General features: G+C 44.8%; 1 protein-coding gene across 1 annotated transcript; it reads right to left on the bottom strand.

The window, feature by feature from the left end:
* Positions 1 to 453: 453 nt before the first annotated feature.
* plppr1 (phospholipid phosphatase related 1) lies at positions 454 to 21,791 on the bottom strand (the record flags this gene model as incomplete). The annotated part of the gene is made up of 7 exons (XM_084460195.1): positions 454 to 486; positions 5,763 to 5,894; positions 6,592 to 6,768; positions 8,453 to 8,703; positions 12,975 to 13,107; positions 18,780 to 18,968; positions 21,732 to 21,791. 7 exons carry the CDS (start codon positions 21,789 to 21,791, stop codon positions 454 to 456), a joined length of 975 nt encoding a protein of 324 aa, XP_084316321.1.
* Positions 21,792 to 23,454: the final 1,663 nt, after the last annotated feature.

Genomic DNA, 23,454 nt, shown 5'->3' with positions numbered 1-23,454 from the left:
CTGGGGGCTCCGCCCCCTCCGTACACACTGACAAATTAAAAAATACCAAAACATTCCTGAAGAATCGGCAGGCAAACGTCGGTCAACGTGTTTTTATACGGAAATAACACAAAATAATACAAAGAATCCAGTCGATAAATGTACATAGAAACAAACTGAATAAAGGGATTTGGTACAAATACCACAGGACAACATCAACATGTCAACAGCATTAGACGCTAGCTGGATATACTGACGATGGGGACATGAGGAAGATGTGCGTCACCTGCTATCTGGGTGGATTATAGCACGCGCTCATACAAAATGTACAAAACATGGGCATCTAACTAGGTACACCAGAATACTGTCCTTTTTACAGCATGACACAGTACAAAAACATCATCGTCATCGTCTTCATCGTTGTGCCTAGAGGTGCTGGGCGGATGCGAACGTCACCCTGGGCTGCCCCCTTAGTCATGTGACTTCCGTCATGGACGCTGAGTGGTTCTGGAGAACGGGGGGAGAGAAAGAGAGGATTAGCGTTCTGTCGTCCCGTCTGGAGCGGGAGAGCGGCGGCCTGTGATTGGACGGCTCCTCGCTGGTTACCCTCCAGTCACGGACCAGTTAAAACGTCTTCTGACGCTGCCTCACATCGTGCAGGCTCGTTACTTAGGCTCGCTGTGTGTGACAGGGAGACGAGAGAGAGAGGGCTTGGGAGAGAGACAGGGTACAGAGAGAAAGGGGGAGAGAGGCGCGGAGAGAAAGGGAGAGAGAGAACTACAGAGAGAGAAGGAGAGAATAACAGAAAGAAAGAAAGAAAGAAAGAAAGAAAGAAAGAAAGAAAGAAAGAAAGAAAGAAAGAAAGAAAGCAGAGAAAAACAGGGAGGGAGGAGAGAGAATTAACACAGAGAGAGAGGAGAGAGTCAAGGAGAGAGAATGACAGAGAGAGAGAGGAGAGAGAGAATGACAGAGAGAGAGAGAGAAGAGAGTCAGGGAGAGAGAATGACAGAGAGAGAGAGAGGAGAGAGAATGAGAGAGAGAGAGAGAGAAGAGAGTCAGGGAGAGAGAATGACAGAGAGAGAGAGAGGAGAGAGAATGAGAGAGAGAGAGGGGAGAGTCAGGGAGAGAGAATGACAGAGAGAGAGGAGAGAGTCAGGGAGAGAGAGAATGACAGAGAGAGAGAGATGAGAGAGTCAGGGAGAGAGAATGACAGAGAGAGAGAGTCAGGGAGAGAGAATGGCAGAGAGAGAGAGGAGAGAGTCAGAGAGAGAGAATGACAGAGAGGAGAGAGAGGAGAGAGTCAGGGAGAGAGAATGACAGAGAGAGAGAGAGGAGAGAGTCAGGGAGAGAGAGAATGACAGAGAGAGGAGATAGAGAGAGTCAGGGAGAGAGAATGACAGAGAGAGAGAGAGAAGAGAGTCAGGGAGAGAGAATGACAGAGAGAGAGAGAGGAGAGAGTCAGGGAGAGAGAGAATGACAGAGAGAGGAGAGAGAGTCAGGGAGAGAGAGAATGACAGAGAGAGAGAGAGAGAGAGAGAGAGAGAATGACAGAGAGAGAGAGAGAAGAGAGTCAGGGAGAGAGAATGACAGAGAGAGAGAGAGGAGAGAGAATGACAGAGAAGGGAGAGAGTGGCAGAGAGAGAGAGAGGAGAGAGTCAGGGAGAGAGAGAATGACAGAGAGAGAGAGAGAGGAGAGAGAGAGAGAGGAGAGAGTCAGGGAGAGAGAGAATGAGAGAGAGAGAGAGGAGAGAGTCAGGGAGAAAGAGAAGGGAGAGAGAGAGAGAGGAGAGAGTGAGAATGACAGAGAGAGTCAGGGAGAGAGAGAATGAGAGAGAGAGTCAGGGAGAGAGAGAATGAGAGAGAGAGAGAGAGGAGAGAGTCAGGGAGAGAGAGAATGACAGAGAGGAGAGAGAGTCAGGGAGAGAGAGAATGGCAGAGAGAGAGAGAGAATGATAGAGAGAGAGAGAGAGAGAGAGAGAGAATGACAGAGAGAGAGAGGAGAGAGAGTCAGGGAGAGAGAGAATGACAGAGAGAGAGAGGAGAGAGAGTCAGGGAGAGAGAATGATAGAAAGAGAGAGTCAGGGAGAGAGAGAGAGGAGAGAGTCAGGGAGAGAGAGAGAGGAGAGAGTCAGGGAGAGAGAGAGAGGAGAGAGTCAGGGAGAGAGAGAGAGAGAGAGAGAGAGTCAGGGAGAGAGAGAATGACAGAGAGAGGAGAGAGTCAGGGAGAGAGAATGACAGAGAGAGAGAGAGAGAGAAAGAAGAAAAGAGTGACAGATAGCAGGAGCTTATATCAGGCGCATGGATATTGAAAACTAAGATAGGATTTAACAGAAGGGTCAGGGTGTTGAATAAGCTAGGATCTAGGGTGTTAGGGTGCTGAACATTGATCTAGTGGGTGAGGTGTTGGGTGGGTAATCCTTCTACAGCAGAGCTTCTTTATTCCCAGGCAGGGTTAGGGGTTAGTACCCAGGGTGCACTGCTCTGCCCCGGGCCATGTTGACTTGAGCTCGGACTTTCTGCAATTCCAGTATTAAGAAAAAAAAAAAAGACCAAATTACAGCTGTGTTGTTGTTATTGTGTTGTTATTGTTTCTCTGGTCCACCCTGTGGACGCCTTGACCGGGCCAACATGTTGATTCTGTTTACAAACAGAAACCCGGATTCTTGCCACATCAGCAAGATCTGTCCTGAAGCTATGAATAATCTATAAAGATCTCTCCTGAAGCTATGAATAATCTATAAAGATCTGTCCTGAAACTATGAATAATCTATAAAGATCTGTCCTGAAACTATGAATAATCTATAAAGATCTGTCCTGAAGCTATGAATAATCTATAAAGATCTGTCCTGAAGCTATGAATAATCTATAAAGATCTCTCCTGAAACTATGAATAATCTATAAAGATCTGTCCTGAAGCTATGAATAATCTATAAAGATCTGTCCTGAAGCTATGAATAATCTATAAAGATCTGTCCTGAAGCTATGAATAATCTATAAAGTCTGTCCTGAAACTATGAATAATCTATAAAGATCTGTCCTGAAACTATTAATAATCTATAAAGATCAGTCCTGAAACTATGAATAATCTATAAAGATCTGTCCTGAAACTATGAATAATCTATAAAGATCTGTCCTGAAACTATGAATAATCTATAAAGATCTGTCCTGAAGATATGAATAATCTATAAAGATCTGTCCTGAAACTATGAATAATCTATAAAGATCTGTCCTGAAACTATGAATAATCTATAAAGATCTGTCCTGAAGCTATGAATAATCTATAAAGATCTGTCCTGAAGCTATGAATAATCTATAAAGATCTATCCTGAAACTATGAATAATCTATAAAGATCTGTCCTGAAGCTATGAATAATCTATAAAGATCTGTCCTGAAACTATGAATAATCTATAAAGATCAGTCCTGAAACTATGAATAATCTATAAAGATCTGTCCTGAAACTATGAATAATCTATAAAGGTCTGTCCTGAAACTATGAATAATCTATAAAGATCTGTCCTGAAACTATGAATAATCTATAAAGATCTGTCCTGAAACTATGAATAATCTATAAAGATCTGTCCTGAAACTATGAATAATCTATAAAGATCTGTCCTGAAACTATGAATAATCTATAAAGATCTGTCCTGAAACTATGAATAATCTATAAAGATCTGTCCTGAAGCTATGAATAATCTATAAAGATCTGTCCTGAAGCTATGAATAATCTATAAAGTCTGCCGCGTTTCAACCGTTGTTTATCGTTATGGTAAAGTTCACAAGTCCAGCGTTCTCTCTCCCTACCTTCTCTCCTCTCGTTGATTCCTCTCCCCTAACTCTGTCTCTTCTCCTCTCCTCACGTAACCCCATCTCCTCTCCTCTCCTCACCTCTCCTCTCACTTACATTTACATTTTTGTCATTTAGCACAGTGCTTTTTTTGAAATCCAAAGCGCATGCATTTGTCGGGGGCAGTGAACTGACTTTACATTTTACATTTCCATTTTTAGTAATTTAACACATTTGCTTATCCGTGTACCAAAAGTTAGATGGGAAATCAATCCTCCTCTCCTCACTTCACCTCCTCTCCTCATCACCTCCTCTCCTCACTTCACCTCCTCACTTCACCTCCTCTCCTCGTCACCTCCTCTCCTCACCAACTCACCTCACTTCACCTCTTCTCCTCGTCACCTCTCCTCTCCTCATCACCTCCTCTCCTCACCAACTCACCTCACTTCACCTCCTCTCCTCGTCACCTCCTCTCCTCACCAACTCACCTCACTTCACCTCCTCTCCTCACCAACTCTCCTCACTTCACCTCCTCTCCTCACCAACTCTCCTCACTCCACCTCCTCTCCTCACCAACTCACCTCACTTCACCTCCTCTCCTCGTCACCTCCTCTCCTCACCAACTCTCCTCACTCCACCTCCTCTCCTCACCAACTCTCCTCACTTCACCTCCTCTCCTCACCAACTCTCCTCACTTCACCTCTTCTCCTCTTCACCTCTCCTCTCCTCCTCTCCTCCTCTCCTCAAACATCGTCTAATCTCCTGACTTCCTTATCACCACTGTTTCATTGTGTTTCCAGATGGAGGTGAATGTCGCTCCGCTGTTTTCTCAAGACCAAGCTTTCTCCCTCTCTCGCTCATCACTGTCTCGTTGGTGGACTTCAGTCCCAGCGTCCAGCGTGTCTCCAGGACAAACGACCCCAAGCAGAGGGTCCCTGAGCCCACCTGCAGGGGGATTACGGACGTCCTGACGGGCAGGAAGCAGTATGCGCTCGTCATAGAATTTACAACTGGCCACAAGACCTTTCTATTCCAAACACCTTAAACCTTTGCCCCCTCTCTCCTTTTGTAATTCACCACCTCCCTCAACCGTTCACATAGCTGTGCTAACCTACAGGGTGGCCTCCAGGAGGCCATACACCTAGAACTCTGTCTACTCCAGAATAACCCTCCTTTGTCCCTTTGTCTCCAAGAAATTACCGCCTTTTCTCATGTCACGTGTCTGTATTCTCGACCACGCCTGCCATTTCATATGACGTACAATGGGTTAGCCAATCACATCCTCAAAGCGATATACCTGTGTTTTGCTTGAGAATAAAGGCCGTGCTGAACAAGAGGCTTCACTTCTTTGGATGAACCACTCATGTGCTTGTCCGGAAGTCCTTGCGCTCGTATGTTTTCTCAATAAACCAGACTTAACCTGTTTGAGCTAATCTTAGGAAATCCTTTTTGAGTATATCAGTTAAAATCAATCACACGCTCGTCTCAGAACCCTTCCTCCCGGCCGCCAGCAGGCTAGTCTGGCCTGACATTGTGACCTGAGGCAGCTGGGACGGAGCCCAGTCTGGTTTCGTGCCCAGACATTTTCTTGGACAGGACCGTTTACTTATTATTTATTGTTGCTTTATTATTGATTATTTATCAAATGGCACACTCCTTATTTGGTTTGACAGACACTTTAGCTATTGTATATTATTGCACTGCTTGAGATTATAGACTAGAGTTGTGTACGTACTGTAATTACTCTCCGATTGTGCCTTTTGTTGTCCTTACTGCCGTAACACAACAATTTCCCCTCGGAGATAAATAAAGCGTGTGTGTGTGTGTGTGTGTGTGTGTGTGTGTGTGTGTACGCGTGTGTGTGTGCCTGTCTGTCTGTCTAACCCTAACCATCCATCCATCCATCCATCGTGTAATATTAGGTTCGAGCTGGGCTCCAGTGTGGCCTCAGGTCGGCTCCGCTCCACAAATCACCCTAGAGGTCAGAGGTCGGTGTACCTGTGCACTGAGGGTCTCTAGGGGGCTCTCCACGCGAGGGAAGGTCATGAGCGGCAGGCCGCGGTAGTCGTCGGCCTTCTGCTTGGCCGGAGGTCCGTGGACTCCTTTAAAGTTGTTCACCACACAGATGCCCTGCAGAACGGACGGACGCACAACGTCAACGGGAACGCAGTCGGGATGTCAGGACCATAGATATGAACGCGAGATGATGTAATGGATTGAGCGGCGCAAAATACGGCCGCCATATTGGTCCGGTAACGCTGTCACATGACAACCGCTCTCCTCAGCAGTTTCAGTCAGTAAAAGTAACCCTGCATCAAGAGATAACTCTAGAAGATAAGTAGAAACAAATATTTTTGTCTATCCATAACAGTCAAATAACATAAATAAAAATAAAATAATAAAATAAAATAAAATAAAATAAAATAAAATAAAATAAAATAAAATAAAATAAAATAAAATAAAATAAAATAAAATAAAATAAAATAAAATAAAATAAAATAAAATAAAATAAAATAAAATAAAATAAAAATAAAATAAACAATTACAAAGTGCAAAACAGCAGCATCCAACAGTTTTAGTTGTATCTATCAGCTAACAACTATGTATTTATCATCGTTCACTTAAAAGAGCCGGCACATAGAGCCGTATCGTTTGCGACCGACCCATCACTAGTTTACTCGCGGAGCTCCGTACCGGACCAAGATGGCGGCCGCGTTTTTCGTCCGACAGCAATCAAATCAACGTCAACGCGGCGTCTAGTGTATATGTCTACGGTCAGGACAACGTCATCGGGCAACACATCAGAACGGTGACCTTCGACCCTTACCAGGAAGAGCGCCACGGCGCTGCCCAGCAGGAAGCCGGCCACCACGTCGGAGCAGTGGTTCCGGTACTCGGACACGCGGTTCAGCCCGGCCAGGAAGGCGGCGCAGAGCGTGCCCAGGCACAGGACCGGCTTGGCCAGCCGGCTGGACTTGGTCCTGATGGTGCTGGTGATATACATCTGGGACAAGAGACCACATACAACAACCACCCTATAATCAAACGATAACACCCAACCAAACTATACACGCTACAATAACACCCAACCAAACTATACACGCTACAATAACACCCAACCAAACTATACACGCTACAATAACACCCAACCAAACTATACACGCTACAATAACACCCAACCAAACTATACACCCAACCAGACTATACACGCTACAATAACCAACATTCATTACATGCCAATATTAAATCAATTTGATGCCTTGAAGGCAAAACAATTGCATTGCCAATGGATATTAGGTGAGAAAATACAATTATGCCCGATTTAACATGATGTCCTGTATAAACCACGCCCACTTCTCTCCTCCACCTCCTCCCTCTCCTCCTCCTCCCTTTCCTCCTCCTCCTCCTTACTCTCCTCCTCCTCCCTCTCCTCCTCCCTCTCCTCCTCCACCTCCTCCCTCTCTTCCAGCTCCTCCCTCTCCTCCACCTCCTCCCTCTCCTCCTCCCTCTCTTCCAGCTCCTCCCTCTCCTCCACCTCCTCCCTCTCCTCCTCCCTCTCTTCCAGCTCCTCCCTCTCCTCCACCTCCTCCCTCTCCTCCTCCCTCTCCTCCTCCTCCTCCTCCCTCCTCCTCCCTCTCCTCCTCCTCCCTCTCCTCCACCTCCTCCCTCTCCTCCTCCCTCTCCTCCTCCTCCTCCTCCCTCCTCCTCCCTCTCCTCCTCCTCCCTCTCCTCCACCTCCTCCCTCTCCTCCTCCTCCCTCTCCTCCTCCCTCTCCTCCTCCCTCTCCCCCTCACCGTGACGTAGACGGCAGCGTAGACGCTGAGCGCGGCGTCTTTGGAAGGGAAGGAGCCCCGGGCCCTCTCCACCACCTCCTCCCTCTCCTCCTCCACCTCCTCCTCCCTCTCCACCACCTCCTCCCTCTCCTCCTCCCTCTCCTCCACCTCCTCCCTCTCCTCCACCTCCTCCCTCTCCACCACCTCCTCCCTCTCCTCCTCCCTCTCCTCCACCTCCTCCCTCTCCTCCACCTCCTCCCTCTCCTCCACCTCCTCCCTCTCCACCACCTCCTCCCTCTCCTCCTCCCTCTCCTCCACCTCCTCCCTCTCCTCCTCCTCCTCCCTCTCCTCCTCCTCCCTCTCCTCCTCCCTCTCCTCCTTCTCTCCTCCTTCTCTCTCTCCCATCACCGTGACGTAGACGGCGGCGTAGACGTTGAGCGCGGCGTCTTTGGAAGGGAAGGAGCGCCGGGCCCTCTCCACCACCTACTCCTCCACCTCCTCCTCCACCTCCTCCTCCCTCTCCTCCTCCCTCTCCTCCTCCTCCCTCCGCCTCCTCCTCCCTCCACTCCTCCTCCCTCTCCTCTACCTCCAACCTCTCCTCCTCCCTCTCCTCCTCCTCCTCCCTCTCCTCCTCCTCCCTCTCCTCCCCCTCACCGTGACGTAGACGGCGGCGTAGACGCTGAGCGCGGCGTCTTTGGAAGGGAAGGAGCGCCGGGCCCTCTCCTCCACCTCCTCCCTCTCCTCCTCCCTCTCCTCCTCCCTCCCTCTCCTCCTCCTCCCTCCCCCTCACCGTGACGTAGACGGCAGCGTAGACGCTGAGCGCGGCGTCTTTGGAAGGGAACGAGCGCCGGGCCCTCTCCACCACCTCCTCCCTCTCCTCCTCCCTCTCCTCCTCCTCCTCCCTCTCCCCCTCACCGTGACGTAGACGGCGGCGTAGACGCTGAGCGCGGCGTCTTTGGAAGGGAACGAGCGCCGCGCCCTCTCCACCGCCGCGGGGTTCCCCGTGCAGATGTTGCCGTTGGCGATGAACTGATGGTTGAAGCGGCAGTCGGAGCCGGTGTAGTTGGGCTTACACACGGTCAGGAAGTAGGGCGCCAGGTTACCCGTCACCACCTGACCCGCGTTCACGAAGATGTCCGTCGCAAACAGGCCGAACGCAAACACACCTGAGAGAGAGAGAGAGAGAGAGAGGGACACACACACACACACACACACACCAAGGTTATTATAGTTAACGAAAACTAACTAAAAAACGAAAACTAGGTGTGAAAAAACATTTTCGTTAACTGAAATAAAAATAAAAACTAGGGTTTACAAAAAAACGATAACTAACTAAAACTGTATTGTGTGTTTACAAAACTAACTAAAATAAACTAAAATTGTAGAGAAAATGTCCTTAGTTTTAGTCTTTTTCGTTTCATACATAAGCCTAATATTTTGGGTGGGTATTAAATCTATCCTCCATGTTTTTTAGCTGTGCCCCTGCGCAGGAGTAACCTGACGTGCGCCAGATGGTTTGTTTCACACGGAGTGAAACAACATGAGCTCACGAGATCAGGATGGTCTCACGAGGCTAGCGCAGAAAAAAAAGAACTAAAACTAATACTGAAACTAATAAAAACTAAACTAAGCATTATCAAAAAATAAAAACTAAACTAAACTAGCAAATCTGCTTTAAAAACTAATTAAAACTAAACTGAAATTGAACACAAAAAGTTAAAACGATATAAAAAAAAAAACGAATGAAAAAAGCAAAACTATTATAACCCTGACACACACACACACGTATGAGCACGGCTGTCTCCTTGATAAAGCCACAGCGGATGAGTGATTACGGTCCGCGGGCAGCGCGGCTGTGTGTCGTGTGTTCGAGGGCAGATGTGAGGATGAGTAATGCGTCCGTCGGAGCGCGGCCGTGCCTGGCCACGCTGGAACACGTATGATCACATGACCGGCCCCCGGCGCTACGCTCGGACGCCCCCGAAATACCAGACAAAATCATCTGCACTGCTTAGCCATGAAATTACACTGCTTTGTATTCTGGCTCGCCGTGCCCGAGTGTGTGTGTGTGTGTGTGTGTGTGTGTGTGTGTGTGTGTGTGTGTGTGTGTGTGTGTGTGTGTGTGTGTGAGTGTGTGTGTGTAATAAAAGTATATTCGTCTTTGGGAGACAGAGGACACTGAGCCAGACCACTCTAATCCCATGCCTGAGAAACTCCAACACCTACGTGTCCCGATACACACATCGCCATCATCGTTTACACCCCTGACTGTAATAACCTGCAGACCTCCATAACAACTCAGCAGTAACACTGTTGATATCAGTATAATGGCATCAACAGTGTTAATATCAGTACACTGGCATCAACAGTGTTAATATCTGTACACTGGCATCAAGTGTTAATATCTGTACACTGGTATCAATGGTGTTAATATCTGTACACTGGCATCAGCATTGTTAATATCAGTATAATATTATCATGAATGTTAATATCAGTGTAATGTTATCAACAATGTTAATATCCGTTATATTATATGTTAAGGTAGTGTTATAAACAGTGTTAATGGCAGGGTAGTGGTATAAACAATGTAAATAGCAAGGTAGTGTTATAAACAGTGTTAATAGCAGGGTAGTGTTATAAACAGTGTTAATGTAGTGTTATAAACAGTGTTAATGGCAGGGTAGTGTTATAAACAGTGTTAATGTAGTGTTATAAACAGTGTTAATGGTAGGGTAGTGTTATAAACAGTGTTAATGTAGTGTTATAAACAGTGTTAATAGCAGGGTAGTGTTATAAACAGTGTTAATGTAGTGTTATAAACAGTGTTAATGTAGTGTTATAAACAGTGTTAATGGCAGGGTAGTGTTATAAACAGTGTTAATGACAGGGTAGTGTTATAAACAGTGTTAATAGCAGGGTAGTGTTATAAACAGTGTTAATAGCCAGGGTAGTGTTATAAACAGTGTTAATGTAGTGTTATAAACAGTGTTAATAGCAGGGTAGTGTTATAAACAGTGTTAATGTAGTGTTATAAACAGTGTTAATGTAGTGTTATAAACAGTGTTAATGGCAGGGTAGTGTTATAAACAGTGTTAATGACAGGGTAGTGTTATAAACAGTGTTAATAGCAGGGTAGTGTTATAAACAGTGTTAATAGCCAGGGTAGTGTTATAAACAGTGTTAATGGCAGGGTAGTGTTATAAACAGTGTTAATGTAGTGTTATAAACAGTGTTAATGGCAGGGTAGTGTTATAAACAGTGTTAATGGCAGGGTAGTGTTATAAACAGTGTTAATGTAGTGTTATAAACAGTGTTAATGGCAGGGTAGTGTTATAAACCGTGTTAATGTAGTGTTATAAACAGTGTTAATGGCAGGGTAGTGTTATAAACAGTGTTAATGTAGTGTTATAAACAGTGTTAATAGCAGGGTAGTGTTATAAACAGTGTTAATGTAGTGTTATAAACAGTGTTAATGTAGTGTTATAAACAGTGTTAATGGCAGGGTAGTGTTATAAACAGTGTTAATGACAGGGTAGTGTTATAAACAGTGTTAATAGCAGGGTAGTGTTATAAACAGTGTTAATAGCCAGGGTAGTGTTATAAACAGTGTTAATGTAGTGTTATAAACAGTGTTAATAGCAGGGTAGTGTTATAAACAGTGTTAATGTAGTGTTATAAACAGTGTTAATGTAGTGTTATAAACAGTGTTAATGGCAGGGTAGTGTTATAAACAGTGTTAATGACAGGGTAGTGTTATAAACAGTGTTAATAGCAGGGTAGTGTTATAAACAGTGTTAATGGCAGGGTAGTGGTATAAACAGTGTTAATAGCAGGGTAGTGTTATAAACAGTGTTAATAGCAGGGTAGTGTTATAAACAGTGTTAATGTAGTGTTATAAACAGTGTTAATGGCAGGGTAGTGTTATAAACAGTGTTAATGTAGTGTTATAAACAGTGTTAATGGCAGGGTAGTGTTATAAACAGTGTTAATGTAGTGTTATAAACAGTGTTAATAGCAGGGTAGTGTTATAAACAGTGTTAATGGCAGGGTAGTGTTATAAACAGTGTTAATGTAGTGTTATAAACAGTGTTAATAGCAGGGTAGTGTTATAAACAGTGTTAATAGCCAGGGTAGTGTTATAAACAGTGTTAATGTAGTGTTATAAACAGTGTTAATAGCAGGGTAGTGTTATAAACAGTGTTAATGTAGTGTTATAAACAGTGTTAATGTAGTGTTATAAACAGTGTTAATGGAAGGGTAGTGTTATAAACAGTGTTAATAGCCAGGGTAGTGTTATAAACAGTGTTAATAGCAGGGTAGTGTTATAAACAGTGTTAATAGCAGGTTAGTGTTATAAACAGTGTTAATAGCCAGGGTAGTGTTATAAACAGTGTTAATAGCAGGGTAGTGTTATAAACAGTGTTAATGTAGTGTTATAAACAGTGTTAATGGCAGGGTTGTGTTATAAACAGTGTTAATGGCAGGGTAGTGCTATAAACAGTGTTAATAGCAGGGTAGTGTTATAAACAGCGTTAATAGCAGGGTAGTGTTATAAACAGTGTTAATGTAGTGTTATAAACAGTGTTAATGGCAGGGTAGTGTTATAAACAGTGTTAATGTAGTGTTATAAACAGTGTTAAAGGCAGGGTAGTGTTATAAACAGTGTTAATGTAGTGTTATAAACAGTGTTAATAGCAGGGTAGTGTTATAAACAGTGTTAATAGCCAGGGTAGTGTTATAAACAGTGTTAATGTAGTGTTATAAACAGTGTTAATAGCAGGGTAGTGTTATAAACAGTGTTAATGTAGTGTTATAAACAGTGTTAATGTAGTGTTATAAACAGTGTTAATGGCAGGGTAGTGTTATAAACAGTGTTAATGACAGGGTAGTGTTATAAACAGTGTTAATAGCAGGGTAGTGTTATAAACAGTGTTAATGGCAGGGTAGTGGTATAAACAGTGTTAATAGCAGGGTAGTGTTATAAACAGTGTTAATAGCAGGGTAGTGTTATAAACAGTGTTAATGTAGTGTTATAAACAGTGTTAATGGCAGGGTAGTGTTATAAACAGTGTTAATGTAGTGTTATAAACAGTGTTAATGGCAGGGTAGTGTTATAAACAGTGTTAATGTAGTGTTATAAACAGTGTTAATAGCAGGGTAGTGTTATAAACAGTGTTAATGGCAGGGTAGTGTTATAAACAGTGTTAATAGCCAGGGAAGTGTTATAAACAGTGTTAATGGCAGGGTAGTGTTATAAACAGTGTTAATGTAGTGTTATAAACAGTGTTAATAGCAGGGTAGTGTTATAAACAGTGTTAATAACAGGGTAGTGTTATAAACAGTGTTAATAGCAGGGTAGTGTTATAAACAGTGTTAATGTAGTGTTATAAACAGTGTTAATAGCCAGGGTAGTGTTATAAACAGTGAATGAACAGACCTATAAACCTGATGACTCGGCGGATGAGGGGGTTGAGGTAGCAGCACTCCCCCGTCACGATGGTCTTCTCCTGGGCCAGCAGAGCCTCTCTGGTCGACCTCATCACGTACATGGACACTTCTCCTATGAGGATCTACACACAAGCACATAGACATGAACATAGATTGAGACTTCTCCTATGAAGATCTACACACAACCACATAGACATTAAAGGGTTATATGATGGTAAATAACCGTATGCTAAATTCAGAACCTGTCCTTTAACCCTGTGTTCCTGACCACTGCTCTGTGTTCCTGACCACTGCTCTGCTCTGTGAACGTTGCTGTGTTCTTAACTGCTGCTCTGTGTTCTAACTGCTGCTCTGTGTTCTAACTGCTGCTCTGTGTTCTAACTGCTGCTCTGTGTTCTAACTGCTGCTCTGTGTTCTTAACTGCTGCTCTGTGTTCTTAACTGCTGTTCTGTGTTCTTAACTGCTGCTCTGTGTTCCTAACTGCTCCTCTGTGTTCTAACTGTTGCTCTGTGTTCTAACTGCTGCTCTGTGTTCCTAACTGCTGCTCTGTGTTCTAACTGTTGCTCTGTGTTCCTAACTGCTGCTCTGTTTTCTAACTGCTGTTCTGTGTTCTAACTGCTCCTCTGTGTTCTAACTGCTGCTCTGTGTTCATAACTGCTGCTCTGTTTTCTTGAACGCTGCTCTGTTGTCTCTGTCCTCCCTGGACAGCCTCCCATTGGTCCAGCCAGCCAGAGCAGAAAGCAGGATTTACCGTCTGCCTGTCTCTTTATCTGCCAACGGCCCTGTCATCTCAGTCAGACGTAACTCTAATTGGTTGTTTAATGATGTGTGGAGGCTCTGAGGGGAAGTGACCCATGAGGGACGGCGCTGCCCACCTGACACAGCAATCTATAATACTCCTACAGGACAGTACTCCTACAGGACAGTACTCCTACAGGACAGTACTACAGGACAGTACTCCTACAGGACAGTACTACTACAGGACAGTACTCCTACAGGACAGTACTACTACAGGACAGTACTACAGGACAGTACTCCTACAGGACAGTACTACTCCTACAGGACAGTACTCCTACAGGACAGTACGTTCAAGTTCACTTCATTTGTTGTCCCCATAGGGCGATTTTGTTTACAGCACACGTAAATCATACATACCACAGTACTACTACAGGACAGTACTACAGGACAGTACTACTATAGAACAGTACTACTACAGGACAGTACTACTACAGAACAGTACTATAGAACAGTACTATAGAACAGTACTACAGGACAGTACTCCTACAGGACAGTACTACTACAGAACAGTACTACTATAGAACAGTACTACAGGACAGTACTCCTACAGGACAGTACTACTACAGAACAGTACTACAGGACAGTACTACTATAGAACAGTACTACAGGACAGTACTACTATAGAACAGTACTAACACAGGACAGTACTCCTACAGGACAGTACTACTACAGAACAGTACTAGAGGACAGTACTACTACAGGACAGTACTACTACAGGACAGTACTCCTACAGGACAGTACTACTACAGGACAGTACTCCTACAGGACAGTACTCCTACAGGACAGTACTCCTACAGGACAGTACTACTACAGGGCAGTACTACTACAGGACAGTACTCCTACAGGACAGTACTACTACAGGGCAGTACTACTACAGGACAGTACTCCTACAGAACAGTACTACTATAGAACAGTACTCCTACAGAACAGTACTCCTACAGGGCAGTACTACTACAGGGCAGTACTACTATAGAACAGTACTACAGAACAGTACTCCTACAGGACAGTACTACTACAGGGCAGTACTCCTACAGGACAGTACTACTACAGGACAGTACTACTACAGGACAGTACTACTATAGAACAGTACTCCTACAGAACAGTACTACAGGACAGTACTACTATAGAACAGTACTACTACAGGACAGTACTACTATAGAACAGTACTCCTACAGAACAGTACTACAGGACAGTACTACTATAGAACAGTACTACAGGACAGTACTACTATAGAACAGTACTAACACAGGACAGTACTCCTACAGGACAGTACTACTACAGAACAGTACTAGAGGACAGTACTACTACAGGACAGTACTACTACAGGACAGTACTCCTACAGGACAGTACTACTACAGGGCAGTACTACAGGACAGTACTCCTACAGGACAGTACTACTACAGGACAGTACTCCTACAGAACAGTACTCCTACAGGGCAGTACTACTACAGGACAGTACTACTACAGGGCAGTACTACTACAGGACAGTACTCCTACAGAACAGTACTCCTACAGGGCAGTACTACTACAGGGCAGTACTACTATAGGACAGTACTACAGGGCAGTACTACTCCTACAGGACAGTACTACTACAGGACAGTACTACAGGGCAGTACTACTATAGAACAGTACTACAGAACAGTACTCCTACAGGACAGTACTACTACAGGGCAGTACTCCTACAGGACAGTACTACTACAGGACAGTACTACTACAGGACAGTACTACTATAGAACAGTACTCCTACAGAACAGTACTACAGGACAGTACTACTATAGAACAGTACTCCTACAGGGCAGTACTCCTACAGAACAGTACTCCTACAGGACAGTACTCCTACAGGACAGTACTACTACAGGACAGTACTACTATAGAACAGTACTACTACAGGACAGTACTACTACAGGACAGTACTCCTACAGGACAGTACTACTATAGAACAGTACTCCTACAGGACAGTACTCCTACAGGGCAGTACTCCTACAGGACAGTACTACTATAGAACAGTACTACTATAGAACAGTAACCCCAAATTGCTCCCAATGAGCAGGTTAGCACCTTGCATGGCAGCTACCGCCATTGGTGTGTGAATGTGTGTGTGAATGGGTGAATGAGAGGCCATTGGTGTGTGAGTGTGTGTGTGAATGGGTGAATGAGAGGCCATTGTAAAGCGCTTTGACTGCCGCTAACGTGGAAAAGCGCTATATAAGTGCAGTCCATTTACCATTACAGAAGAAGGTAAATTCAGCAGGAATTCTGGCAGAGTCAGACCCGACTTAACATGCATGCACACGACTTGTAACATGCACACACACACACACACACACACACACACACACACACACACACACACACACACACACACCGCTATCACTAGGCCCTGCCTCTGCAGCTGGCTGGAGCAGTGTGGTGCTGCAGTGCCCTCTAATGGCCAAACACCTGTCACTGCAGCCTGACAGACTGACTCAACCAGGAAGACGGTCAATAGACGAAGAGACGGGGACAGTGATAGAAGATGGTTTCACCAGATGGAGGGAGAGAAAGAGAGAGAGAGAGCAGAGAGAGAGACAAACTCTCTCTTGAATTGGTTATACAAAACAGTGATATATGGACCACCCATTTTAAGACACTCTACCACACCGTTCAAATTAATGTAAACACAGAGCAATCTCAAATTCATGACAAGCTGACAAAATTGGAACTAGCTATAAAAACAATAATCAGAATCCATTAGACTCCCCAATTATTGAACAGGAACTCCTTAAAGGTACCCAACGAAACGTGAATCAAAACAATCAGTTCTTTGTTTATTTTCGAAATTCCTCGTTCCTTGTAGTCTAATAAACATGTTGAATCACTTGAATGTCTTTCCTACCTTGTAATTTCTTCGCAAAATGATATTTCGCTAATGTTTTGAAAACAACAAAGATGTGTGAAACACCACAAGACGTAGTACACGATTTTCGGGGACCACCTTCTCAAATTTGCTCTAGAGCGCATACTAGTGGTCAGAAACTACATTGGGTACCTTTAAGAAACTGCAGGTCCTCAAATCTAAAAAAAAAAAAAAATAGAAAAAAGGACCCGATGGCATCTTGAATGAGGTGCTAAAAAATATGAACAAGAAATTCCAATTGGTCGTGAGTATAGGTTATTTTCCTGACATCTGGAATCATGGACTCATAGCCCCAATCTATAAAAACTGGCAAAAAAGACAAATTTGACCCTAATAATTACCGAGGCATATGTGTGACCAGTAATCTGGGGTCTTTCTGTAGTATTATGAATGCCAGACTTCTGAACTTCCTTACCCAGCACAATGTCTTGAGCAAAAGCCAAATTGGATTCATACCAAAACAACGCACAACCAATCATATTTACACCCTAATACCTTAATTGATAAACATGTCAACTCAAATAAACCCAAAATGTATACCTGTTTTATTTACATCCAAAAAGCGTTTGATTCTATTTTGGACTGTTCTACTAAATTATTGAGAGTGGTGTAGGGGGTAATGCTTATTAAATCAATATTCTGGCAACTTTTATGTGCAACATAAAACAAAAAAAGAGAAGAGAATTCTTTCCCCAAGGGCGAGGCGCTCGTCAGGGCTGCAATCTCAGCTCTGCACTCTTCAATATCTACATTCAGGAATTGGCTACTGTCCTAGAACAGTCCCCTGTCCCCAGTGTACGTCTCCATAATCAGGAGATGAAATGCCTGCTCTTTGCAGATGACCTGGTTCTTCTGTCCCGCACTACACATGGCCTACAGCAGAGCTTGGATCTGATAGAGCATGGGTTCCCAAACTCCATCAATGTGGGCCTCCCCTCTGAAAACAGTGACACACCCACACCCACACCCCCCCCAACCCCTCAAATGTGTCTATTTTGCAAGGCAGCGTTAGCTAGCCCATAACGTTACACAGCTAAGTTAGCTCGGTGGCACCTGCTGCTAGTTAACGTTATGACGTTTTCGCACAATTCATTCATGCCTGCGGGGGGAGGCTCTCTCTGCACTACCCACACATTTAGTATACATCTCTCCCATTATTTATTTCGATTTTCTGACCTTTAAAATCCCGTTTCATTCATAAAAACCATAGACATTTTAAAAATTAAAAACATGTTTTTCCTTTTCTTTTTTTTCTAACTGTCCCTCACTACACAAAATGCAGTGCTATCTGTCTCTAAATCGACCAGTGCACCATAGCAGATTATTTGAGCGTGGTGACAGATCAACAACTAAAACGAACCTTAACCAAGTACAGACTGAGCGAGCACAGCCTTGCTGTTGAAAAGAGAGGCACAGGAAAACCTGTCTCGCTGCAGAGCAGAGGCTGTGATGTCACTGCCCCCTCAGTGAGCCTGAAACAGAGCTGCACTTCTTCACCAAATGTGAAAAGTATAAACATATTAGAGAAACACTTTTCAGAAAGACAGACAGACAGATGGACATAAAGAGAGTCAGAGAAGATGCTTTCACCAGAGATAGAGAGAGAGAGAGACAGAGAGAGAGAGAGAGAGAGACAGAGAGAGAGAGAGAGAGAGAGAGACAGAGAGAGAGAGAGAGAGAGAGAAAGAGAGAGAGAGAGAGAGAGAGAGAGAAAGAGAGAAAGAGAGAGAGAGAGAGAGAGAGAGAGAGAAAGAGAGAGATAGAGAGAGAGAGAGAGAGAGAGAGAGAAAGAGAGAGAGAGAAAGAGAGAGAGAGAGAGAGAAAGAGAGAGAGAGAGAGAGAGAGAAAGAGAGAGAGAGAGAGAGAGAGAGAGAGAGAGACATAGAGAGAGAGAGAGAGAGAGAGAGAGAGAGAAAGAGAGAGACATAGAGAGAGAATGCACAATTGCAGAATACCTGAGTACTGTGACAGACCCAAAAAAGATGGACAGAGACAAAGCAGGAGACGGACATAAATAGAGAGAGAGAGAGAGAGAGAGAGAGACAGAGCGAGACAGACAGAGAGAGAGAGACAGGCCTGTGTCGGGGGTGGCGTACTCACGATGGCGGTGGGCGTGGCGGCCACCACGCAGCAGAGGATGAGCGGGGGGATGAAGCTGGCCTCGTCCACGCCGGGGTAGGGCTTCATCAGCTCGGCGTCGTTGCAGAAGAAGCCCTGGACGTGGATCCCAAACAGGTCCGTGCACTCAAAGTAGTAGGACAGCAGGACGGTGCCCGCCATGATGACCAGCTGGGACAACAACGTGTGGAGGGGACAGGAGGGACAGGGGACAGGAGGGACAGGGTCAGACCTCAGTACAGACCAGGACAGAACCAGGTCCTAGAACCTCCTGTTCTCTAACGGTTCTGAGATCTAGAGCCCGGAAGATACAACCTAGAACACAGGTGAGACAGTACCAGTGCCATCTTATTATTGTTTCACACAGCTGTTGGCCACTAGAGGGAGACAAACGCCACCACAGCACCTTGCTGCAGCTCCTCTCTGCTCCTGCAGGGGGCACTGTTGACACTCACCAGCCACATGACCACTCCCCTCCTGCACACACAGATGGTGGGTATGATGGCTTATTGAAGCGCACGCACACACACACACACACACATACACACACACACACACAGTATGGTACTCCTCCACAGAACCTACCTCTGCCAACACCTCACATACAGCTCACACAAGAAGCATACACTAGTTCAAGGTGTTCCTTCAATTCGCCTTATTCACCTGGCAGCCATATTGGTCAGTCTGGGGTGCGGATGCAGAAGTGCCCGTTGACTTCAATGTTAAAAGTTCGCTGTAAAAACACCACTTCAAGAACCGAAATAGTCAAAATAACAGACTGATACACTATCGGGGTTACAAACTCATCATTACCAGACTCTGATTGTTTTTCACTGTCGTTGTTTTCGCGTTTGGAAATACATGGAGGTGAATGAGCCATAGTTAGCCGTCAGCTGCATTCACTCCCATGTATTTCCAAACGCGAAAACAACGGCAGTGAAAAACAATCAGAGTCTGATAATGATGAGTTTATAACCCCGATAGTGTATCAGTCTGTTATTTTGACTATTGTGGTTCTTGAAGTGGTGTTTTTACAGTGAACTTTTAACATTGAAGTCAATGGGATGGACAGAGAGATGGAGCATGGCTGTCAGAGGTGACAGATGATAGAGAGAGGTAGAGAAAGTCACAGAGAGAGAGGGAAGGGTGGAGACAAGAGCTCCTACTGTACATTCAGATATAGATCATGACCTCTTGCCTGTTTTAAATATCTGTGTGGTTTTTATGGCTCTGTGTGCTACTAACCCTGTTCTGCCTTCCCTCTCCATAGTGCCTCTCTCTCTCCCTCCTATCTTCTAACCAGGTCCAGTGGATGCCCCACTGTCACCAGCAGACCTCCCTGAGTCCGATAGATACCCCCGTGTCTGCTGTGGATGTCGTAGCATTTAGTTAACACACACACACACACGTACACACAGACATACACCAGCCCACTTCCGGCTTTAGGCCTGGGCCATAGCAAACACACTCCAGTATTTGCCATGTCTCTCCTATGATGCTTTTTTAGCCTCTCTTACTCCGAAATGTAATTTAATGTAATGTATTGCTTTATGTTCTTAGCCGATAGACAAACATACTCCAGGAGCTTGCTCGATCGCCTTGTTGAGAGGGGTCAGGGAAGAATTTTTACAGCTCACTTATCTGACCCCCGGGTGATTACTGTTTTTTTGCTTCCCTCTGGAATATGTAGAGAGTGGGTCGTATACCCACCTCCCTTGTTCTCTGTAAAGCGCATTGTGTTGCCTCTGGGTATGAAATGCGCTGTACAAATAAAGCTTTGATTGATTGATTGATTGATTGATTGCTCTGACTACAGAACACTGACGGAGACATGGAGAGACAGAGCGGAGATGAGAGGCGGAGGAGGAGAGGAGAGAGTGAAAGAGAGGAGAGAGGAAGAGACAGGAGGAGAGGAGAGAGGGAGAGACCGAGAGGAAAGGGGATGCATGATAGCGTGAGAGGGAGGGAAGCAGAAAGCAAAGAGAGCATGAGAGATATGAGAAAAAGAAATAGATGACAAAAATGGTAAATGTGATCTGCAGAGACAATGTGTGTGCGTGTGAGAGAGAGAGAGGGAGAGAGAGAGAGAGAGAGAGACAGGGAGAGACAGGGAGAGAGAGAGAGAGAGAGAGAGAGAGACAGAGAGAGAGAGAGACAGGGAGAGAGACAGGGAGAGAGACAGGGAGAGAGACAGAGAGAGAGAGAGAGAGAGACAGGGAGAGAGACAGGGAGAGAGAGAGAGAGACAGGGAGAGAGAGAGAGACAGGGAGAGAGAGAGAGACAGGGAGAGAGACAGGGAGAGAGAGAGAGAGAGAGACAGGGAGAGAGAGAGAGACAGGGAGAGAGAGAGAGACAGGGAGAGAGACAGTCAGGTCTTTGATGTGAGGAAGCCTCCAGCTGGTTGTGAGTGATTAAAGAGCTTCAGCTGAGAAGTTAATTAACTATGGAGCTCATCTCAGAGTCGTGTCCCCATCTCTCTCTCTCTCTCTCTCTCTCTCTCTCTCTCTCCCCATCTCTCTCTCTCTCTCTCTCTCTCTCTCTCTCTCTCTCTCTCATTTAAATTTAATTCAATAAGCTTTATTGGAAAGAAATACTCAGTACGGAAATATTGCCAAAGCATAGAACTATAACTATGAATAGAATTAAATAAACAAGCAAAAAACAGATTGCAACATTGTACTCATTAGCCACAAATAATGCTGTAATAAATGGTAATAATAATAACTACAATGTGTAGTTACTACACAAACTACAACACAACACCTACTATAGAAACATACTACAAAAACAAAAAATATGGTAACGACAACAATACGTGGGAGAACAAAACAAATAAGCATGTTCATACAACAACACAACTGCTAAACAAACAACAATAAAAATGATGAAAAGTCTCTCACACACACACACACACACACACACACACACACACACCTCTACGAAGATGAAGCAGGGGATGATAGAGTAACTGCGCTGGGTGTGGTCTGACGCCATGGTGACTCCGCCTCCTGGTGGTGACTCCGCCTCCTAGTGGTGACTCCGCCCCCTGGGTCTCTCCTCTAGATCAGTCTGTGGGGATGGAATGAAGGAGGGATGGCGAGGACGAGGGGGAGGAGAGGGAGAGGGAGAGAGGGACAGGAAGAAAAGGGTAGGGAGATAATTGAATCACCTTAATCGTCATCGAAGTGCATTTGTAACTGTCAAACATAGAATATCGATGGCAACATAATCAGACACTTAAAAGGACAGGGAGAAAGGAGGGGGTGATAGTCAGAGAGAGAGGGAGGGTAGAGAGAGAGAGAGAGAGACAAGAGAGGTGACGGGAGATGACATTGTGTTGAATATAAGCACCCATCTGCCAGAGGACAGGAAATCAGCCCCTCAGAACAGGAAGTAGGAAGTGATGTGATCTCATCTCATCTCTGAGGGCTGCTCACTGCGCAGTTGAGCATTTCCTCAAACCCCTCTTCCTCAGGACTGCAGCTGTGTGTGTGTGTGTGTGTGTGTGTGTGTGTGTGTATTAGGGAGGTACTCGAATCTGAATACATTATTCAGGAAAGCACAAATAATGTGATGGAAACAGATATTTCTTCAGAATCAGAGTCAGAAACCGTTTATTGCCAAGCAGTTTAAAAACATGCTAGGAATTTGCTTTCCGGCGAGGTGCATAACATTTAGACATTGGACAGGGTGCAGGGACGAGACAGGACAGTGCAAAAACAGGACAGTGCAAATGGCAATTACAAAAAGCTAGTGACTAAATAGCTAGCACAACTAGCGATTCCTAAAAACAGATCGATGAAAACAACCCTTTCACGGCAGAAAATACATTTTTAGAAGCTGCATTCTCAGTGCCCCATCCGCCGCCATTACATGGATATACTTGGCTCGCGCTGGATTTTAAATTTATGCTACAGGCGTCCGAATTACACCAAAGTTATCTCGGTGAGTCAAAACGTCTTATAATACGTCGTAAATAAGGTCCAGGTTGTCGAAAAAGAACATTCTCCTTTAACCATTTCCAATTCAATTTTATGAATCTATTTTGTACCACTATAAACGAGATGACTGATAGTGATGAGTTTTAAGGGAAATGTGCTGTAACACTGTGAGCTAGGGAGATTAGATGGCCGCCTGTGTGCGTGTGCTGTAGAGGCTTATGGGAGGTGTCAGTGAGGGTAGGGGCCTCGGATGACGGGGGCCCTATATCATCAGAGCCCTATGTCACAAGGCGTCACCGGGGATATCTCTGGGGAGAAGAGTGGAGGCCCTTGGTGCCCTTTATCTAGTAACTTAGCTATTATGCAGAGGAGGCAGGTGGGAAGCTACTTACGAATAACACGGAGACCTTGGAGCTGATTTGGATCGAGGCAGCCACGTATGCAGACAGAGAGGGTACTTAGACCAGGCTGAAAGAGTCTATTGTATGCTGAACCTCTGTAATAAAACCTGGATCTGTCGCCACTTCCTATCCCGTGTTGGAGTGAATTCTTCAGTGATTCCTCATTGCAAGGAAGAAAATTAAGATCGTGGTTGTAGTTACGTGATGCTGCAACTCTTTATTTAGCTTTTTTAAACAGCGCAGAATAACAAATCAAGAAGACATCAAAAGCCAACAATAGGCTCTGTGCACCAGCTCCACTACTTCCTGAAAGTC

Source organism: Borostomias antarcticus, assembly GCF_949987555.1.
Source record: "Borostomias antarcticus genome assembly, chromosome: 30".
Lineage (NCBI taxonomy): Eukaryota > Metazoa > Chordata > Actinopteri > Stomiiformes > Stomiidae > Borostomias > Borostomias antarcticus.
Note: the sequence above shows the minus strand (reverse complement) of the source record. Positions and strands in the feature narration are given on the sequence as shown.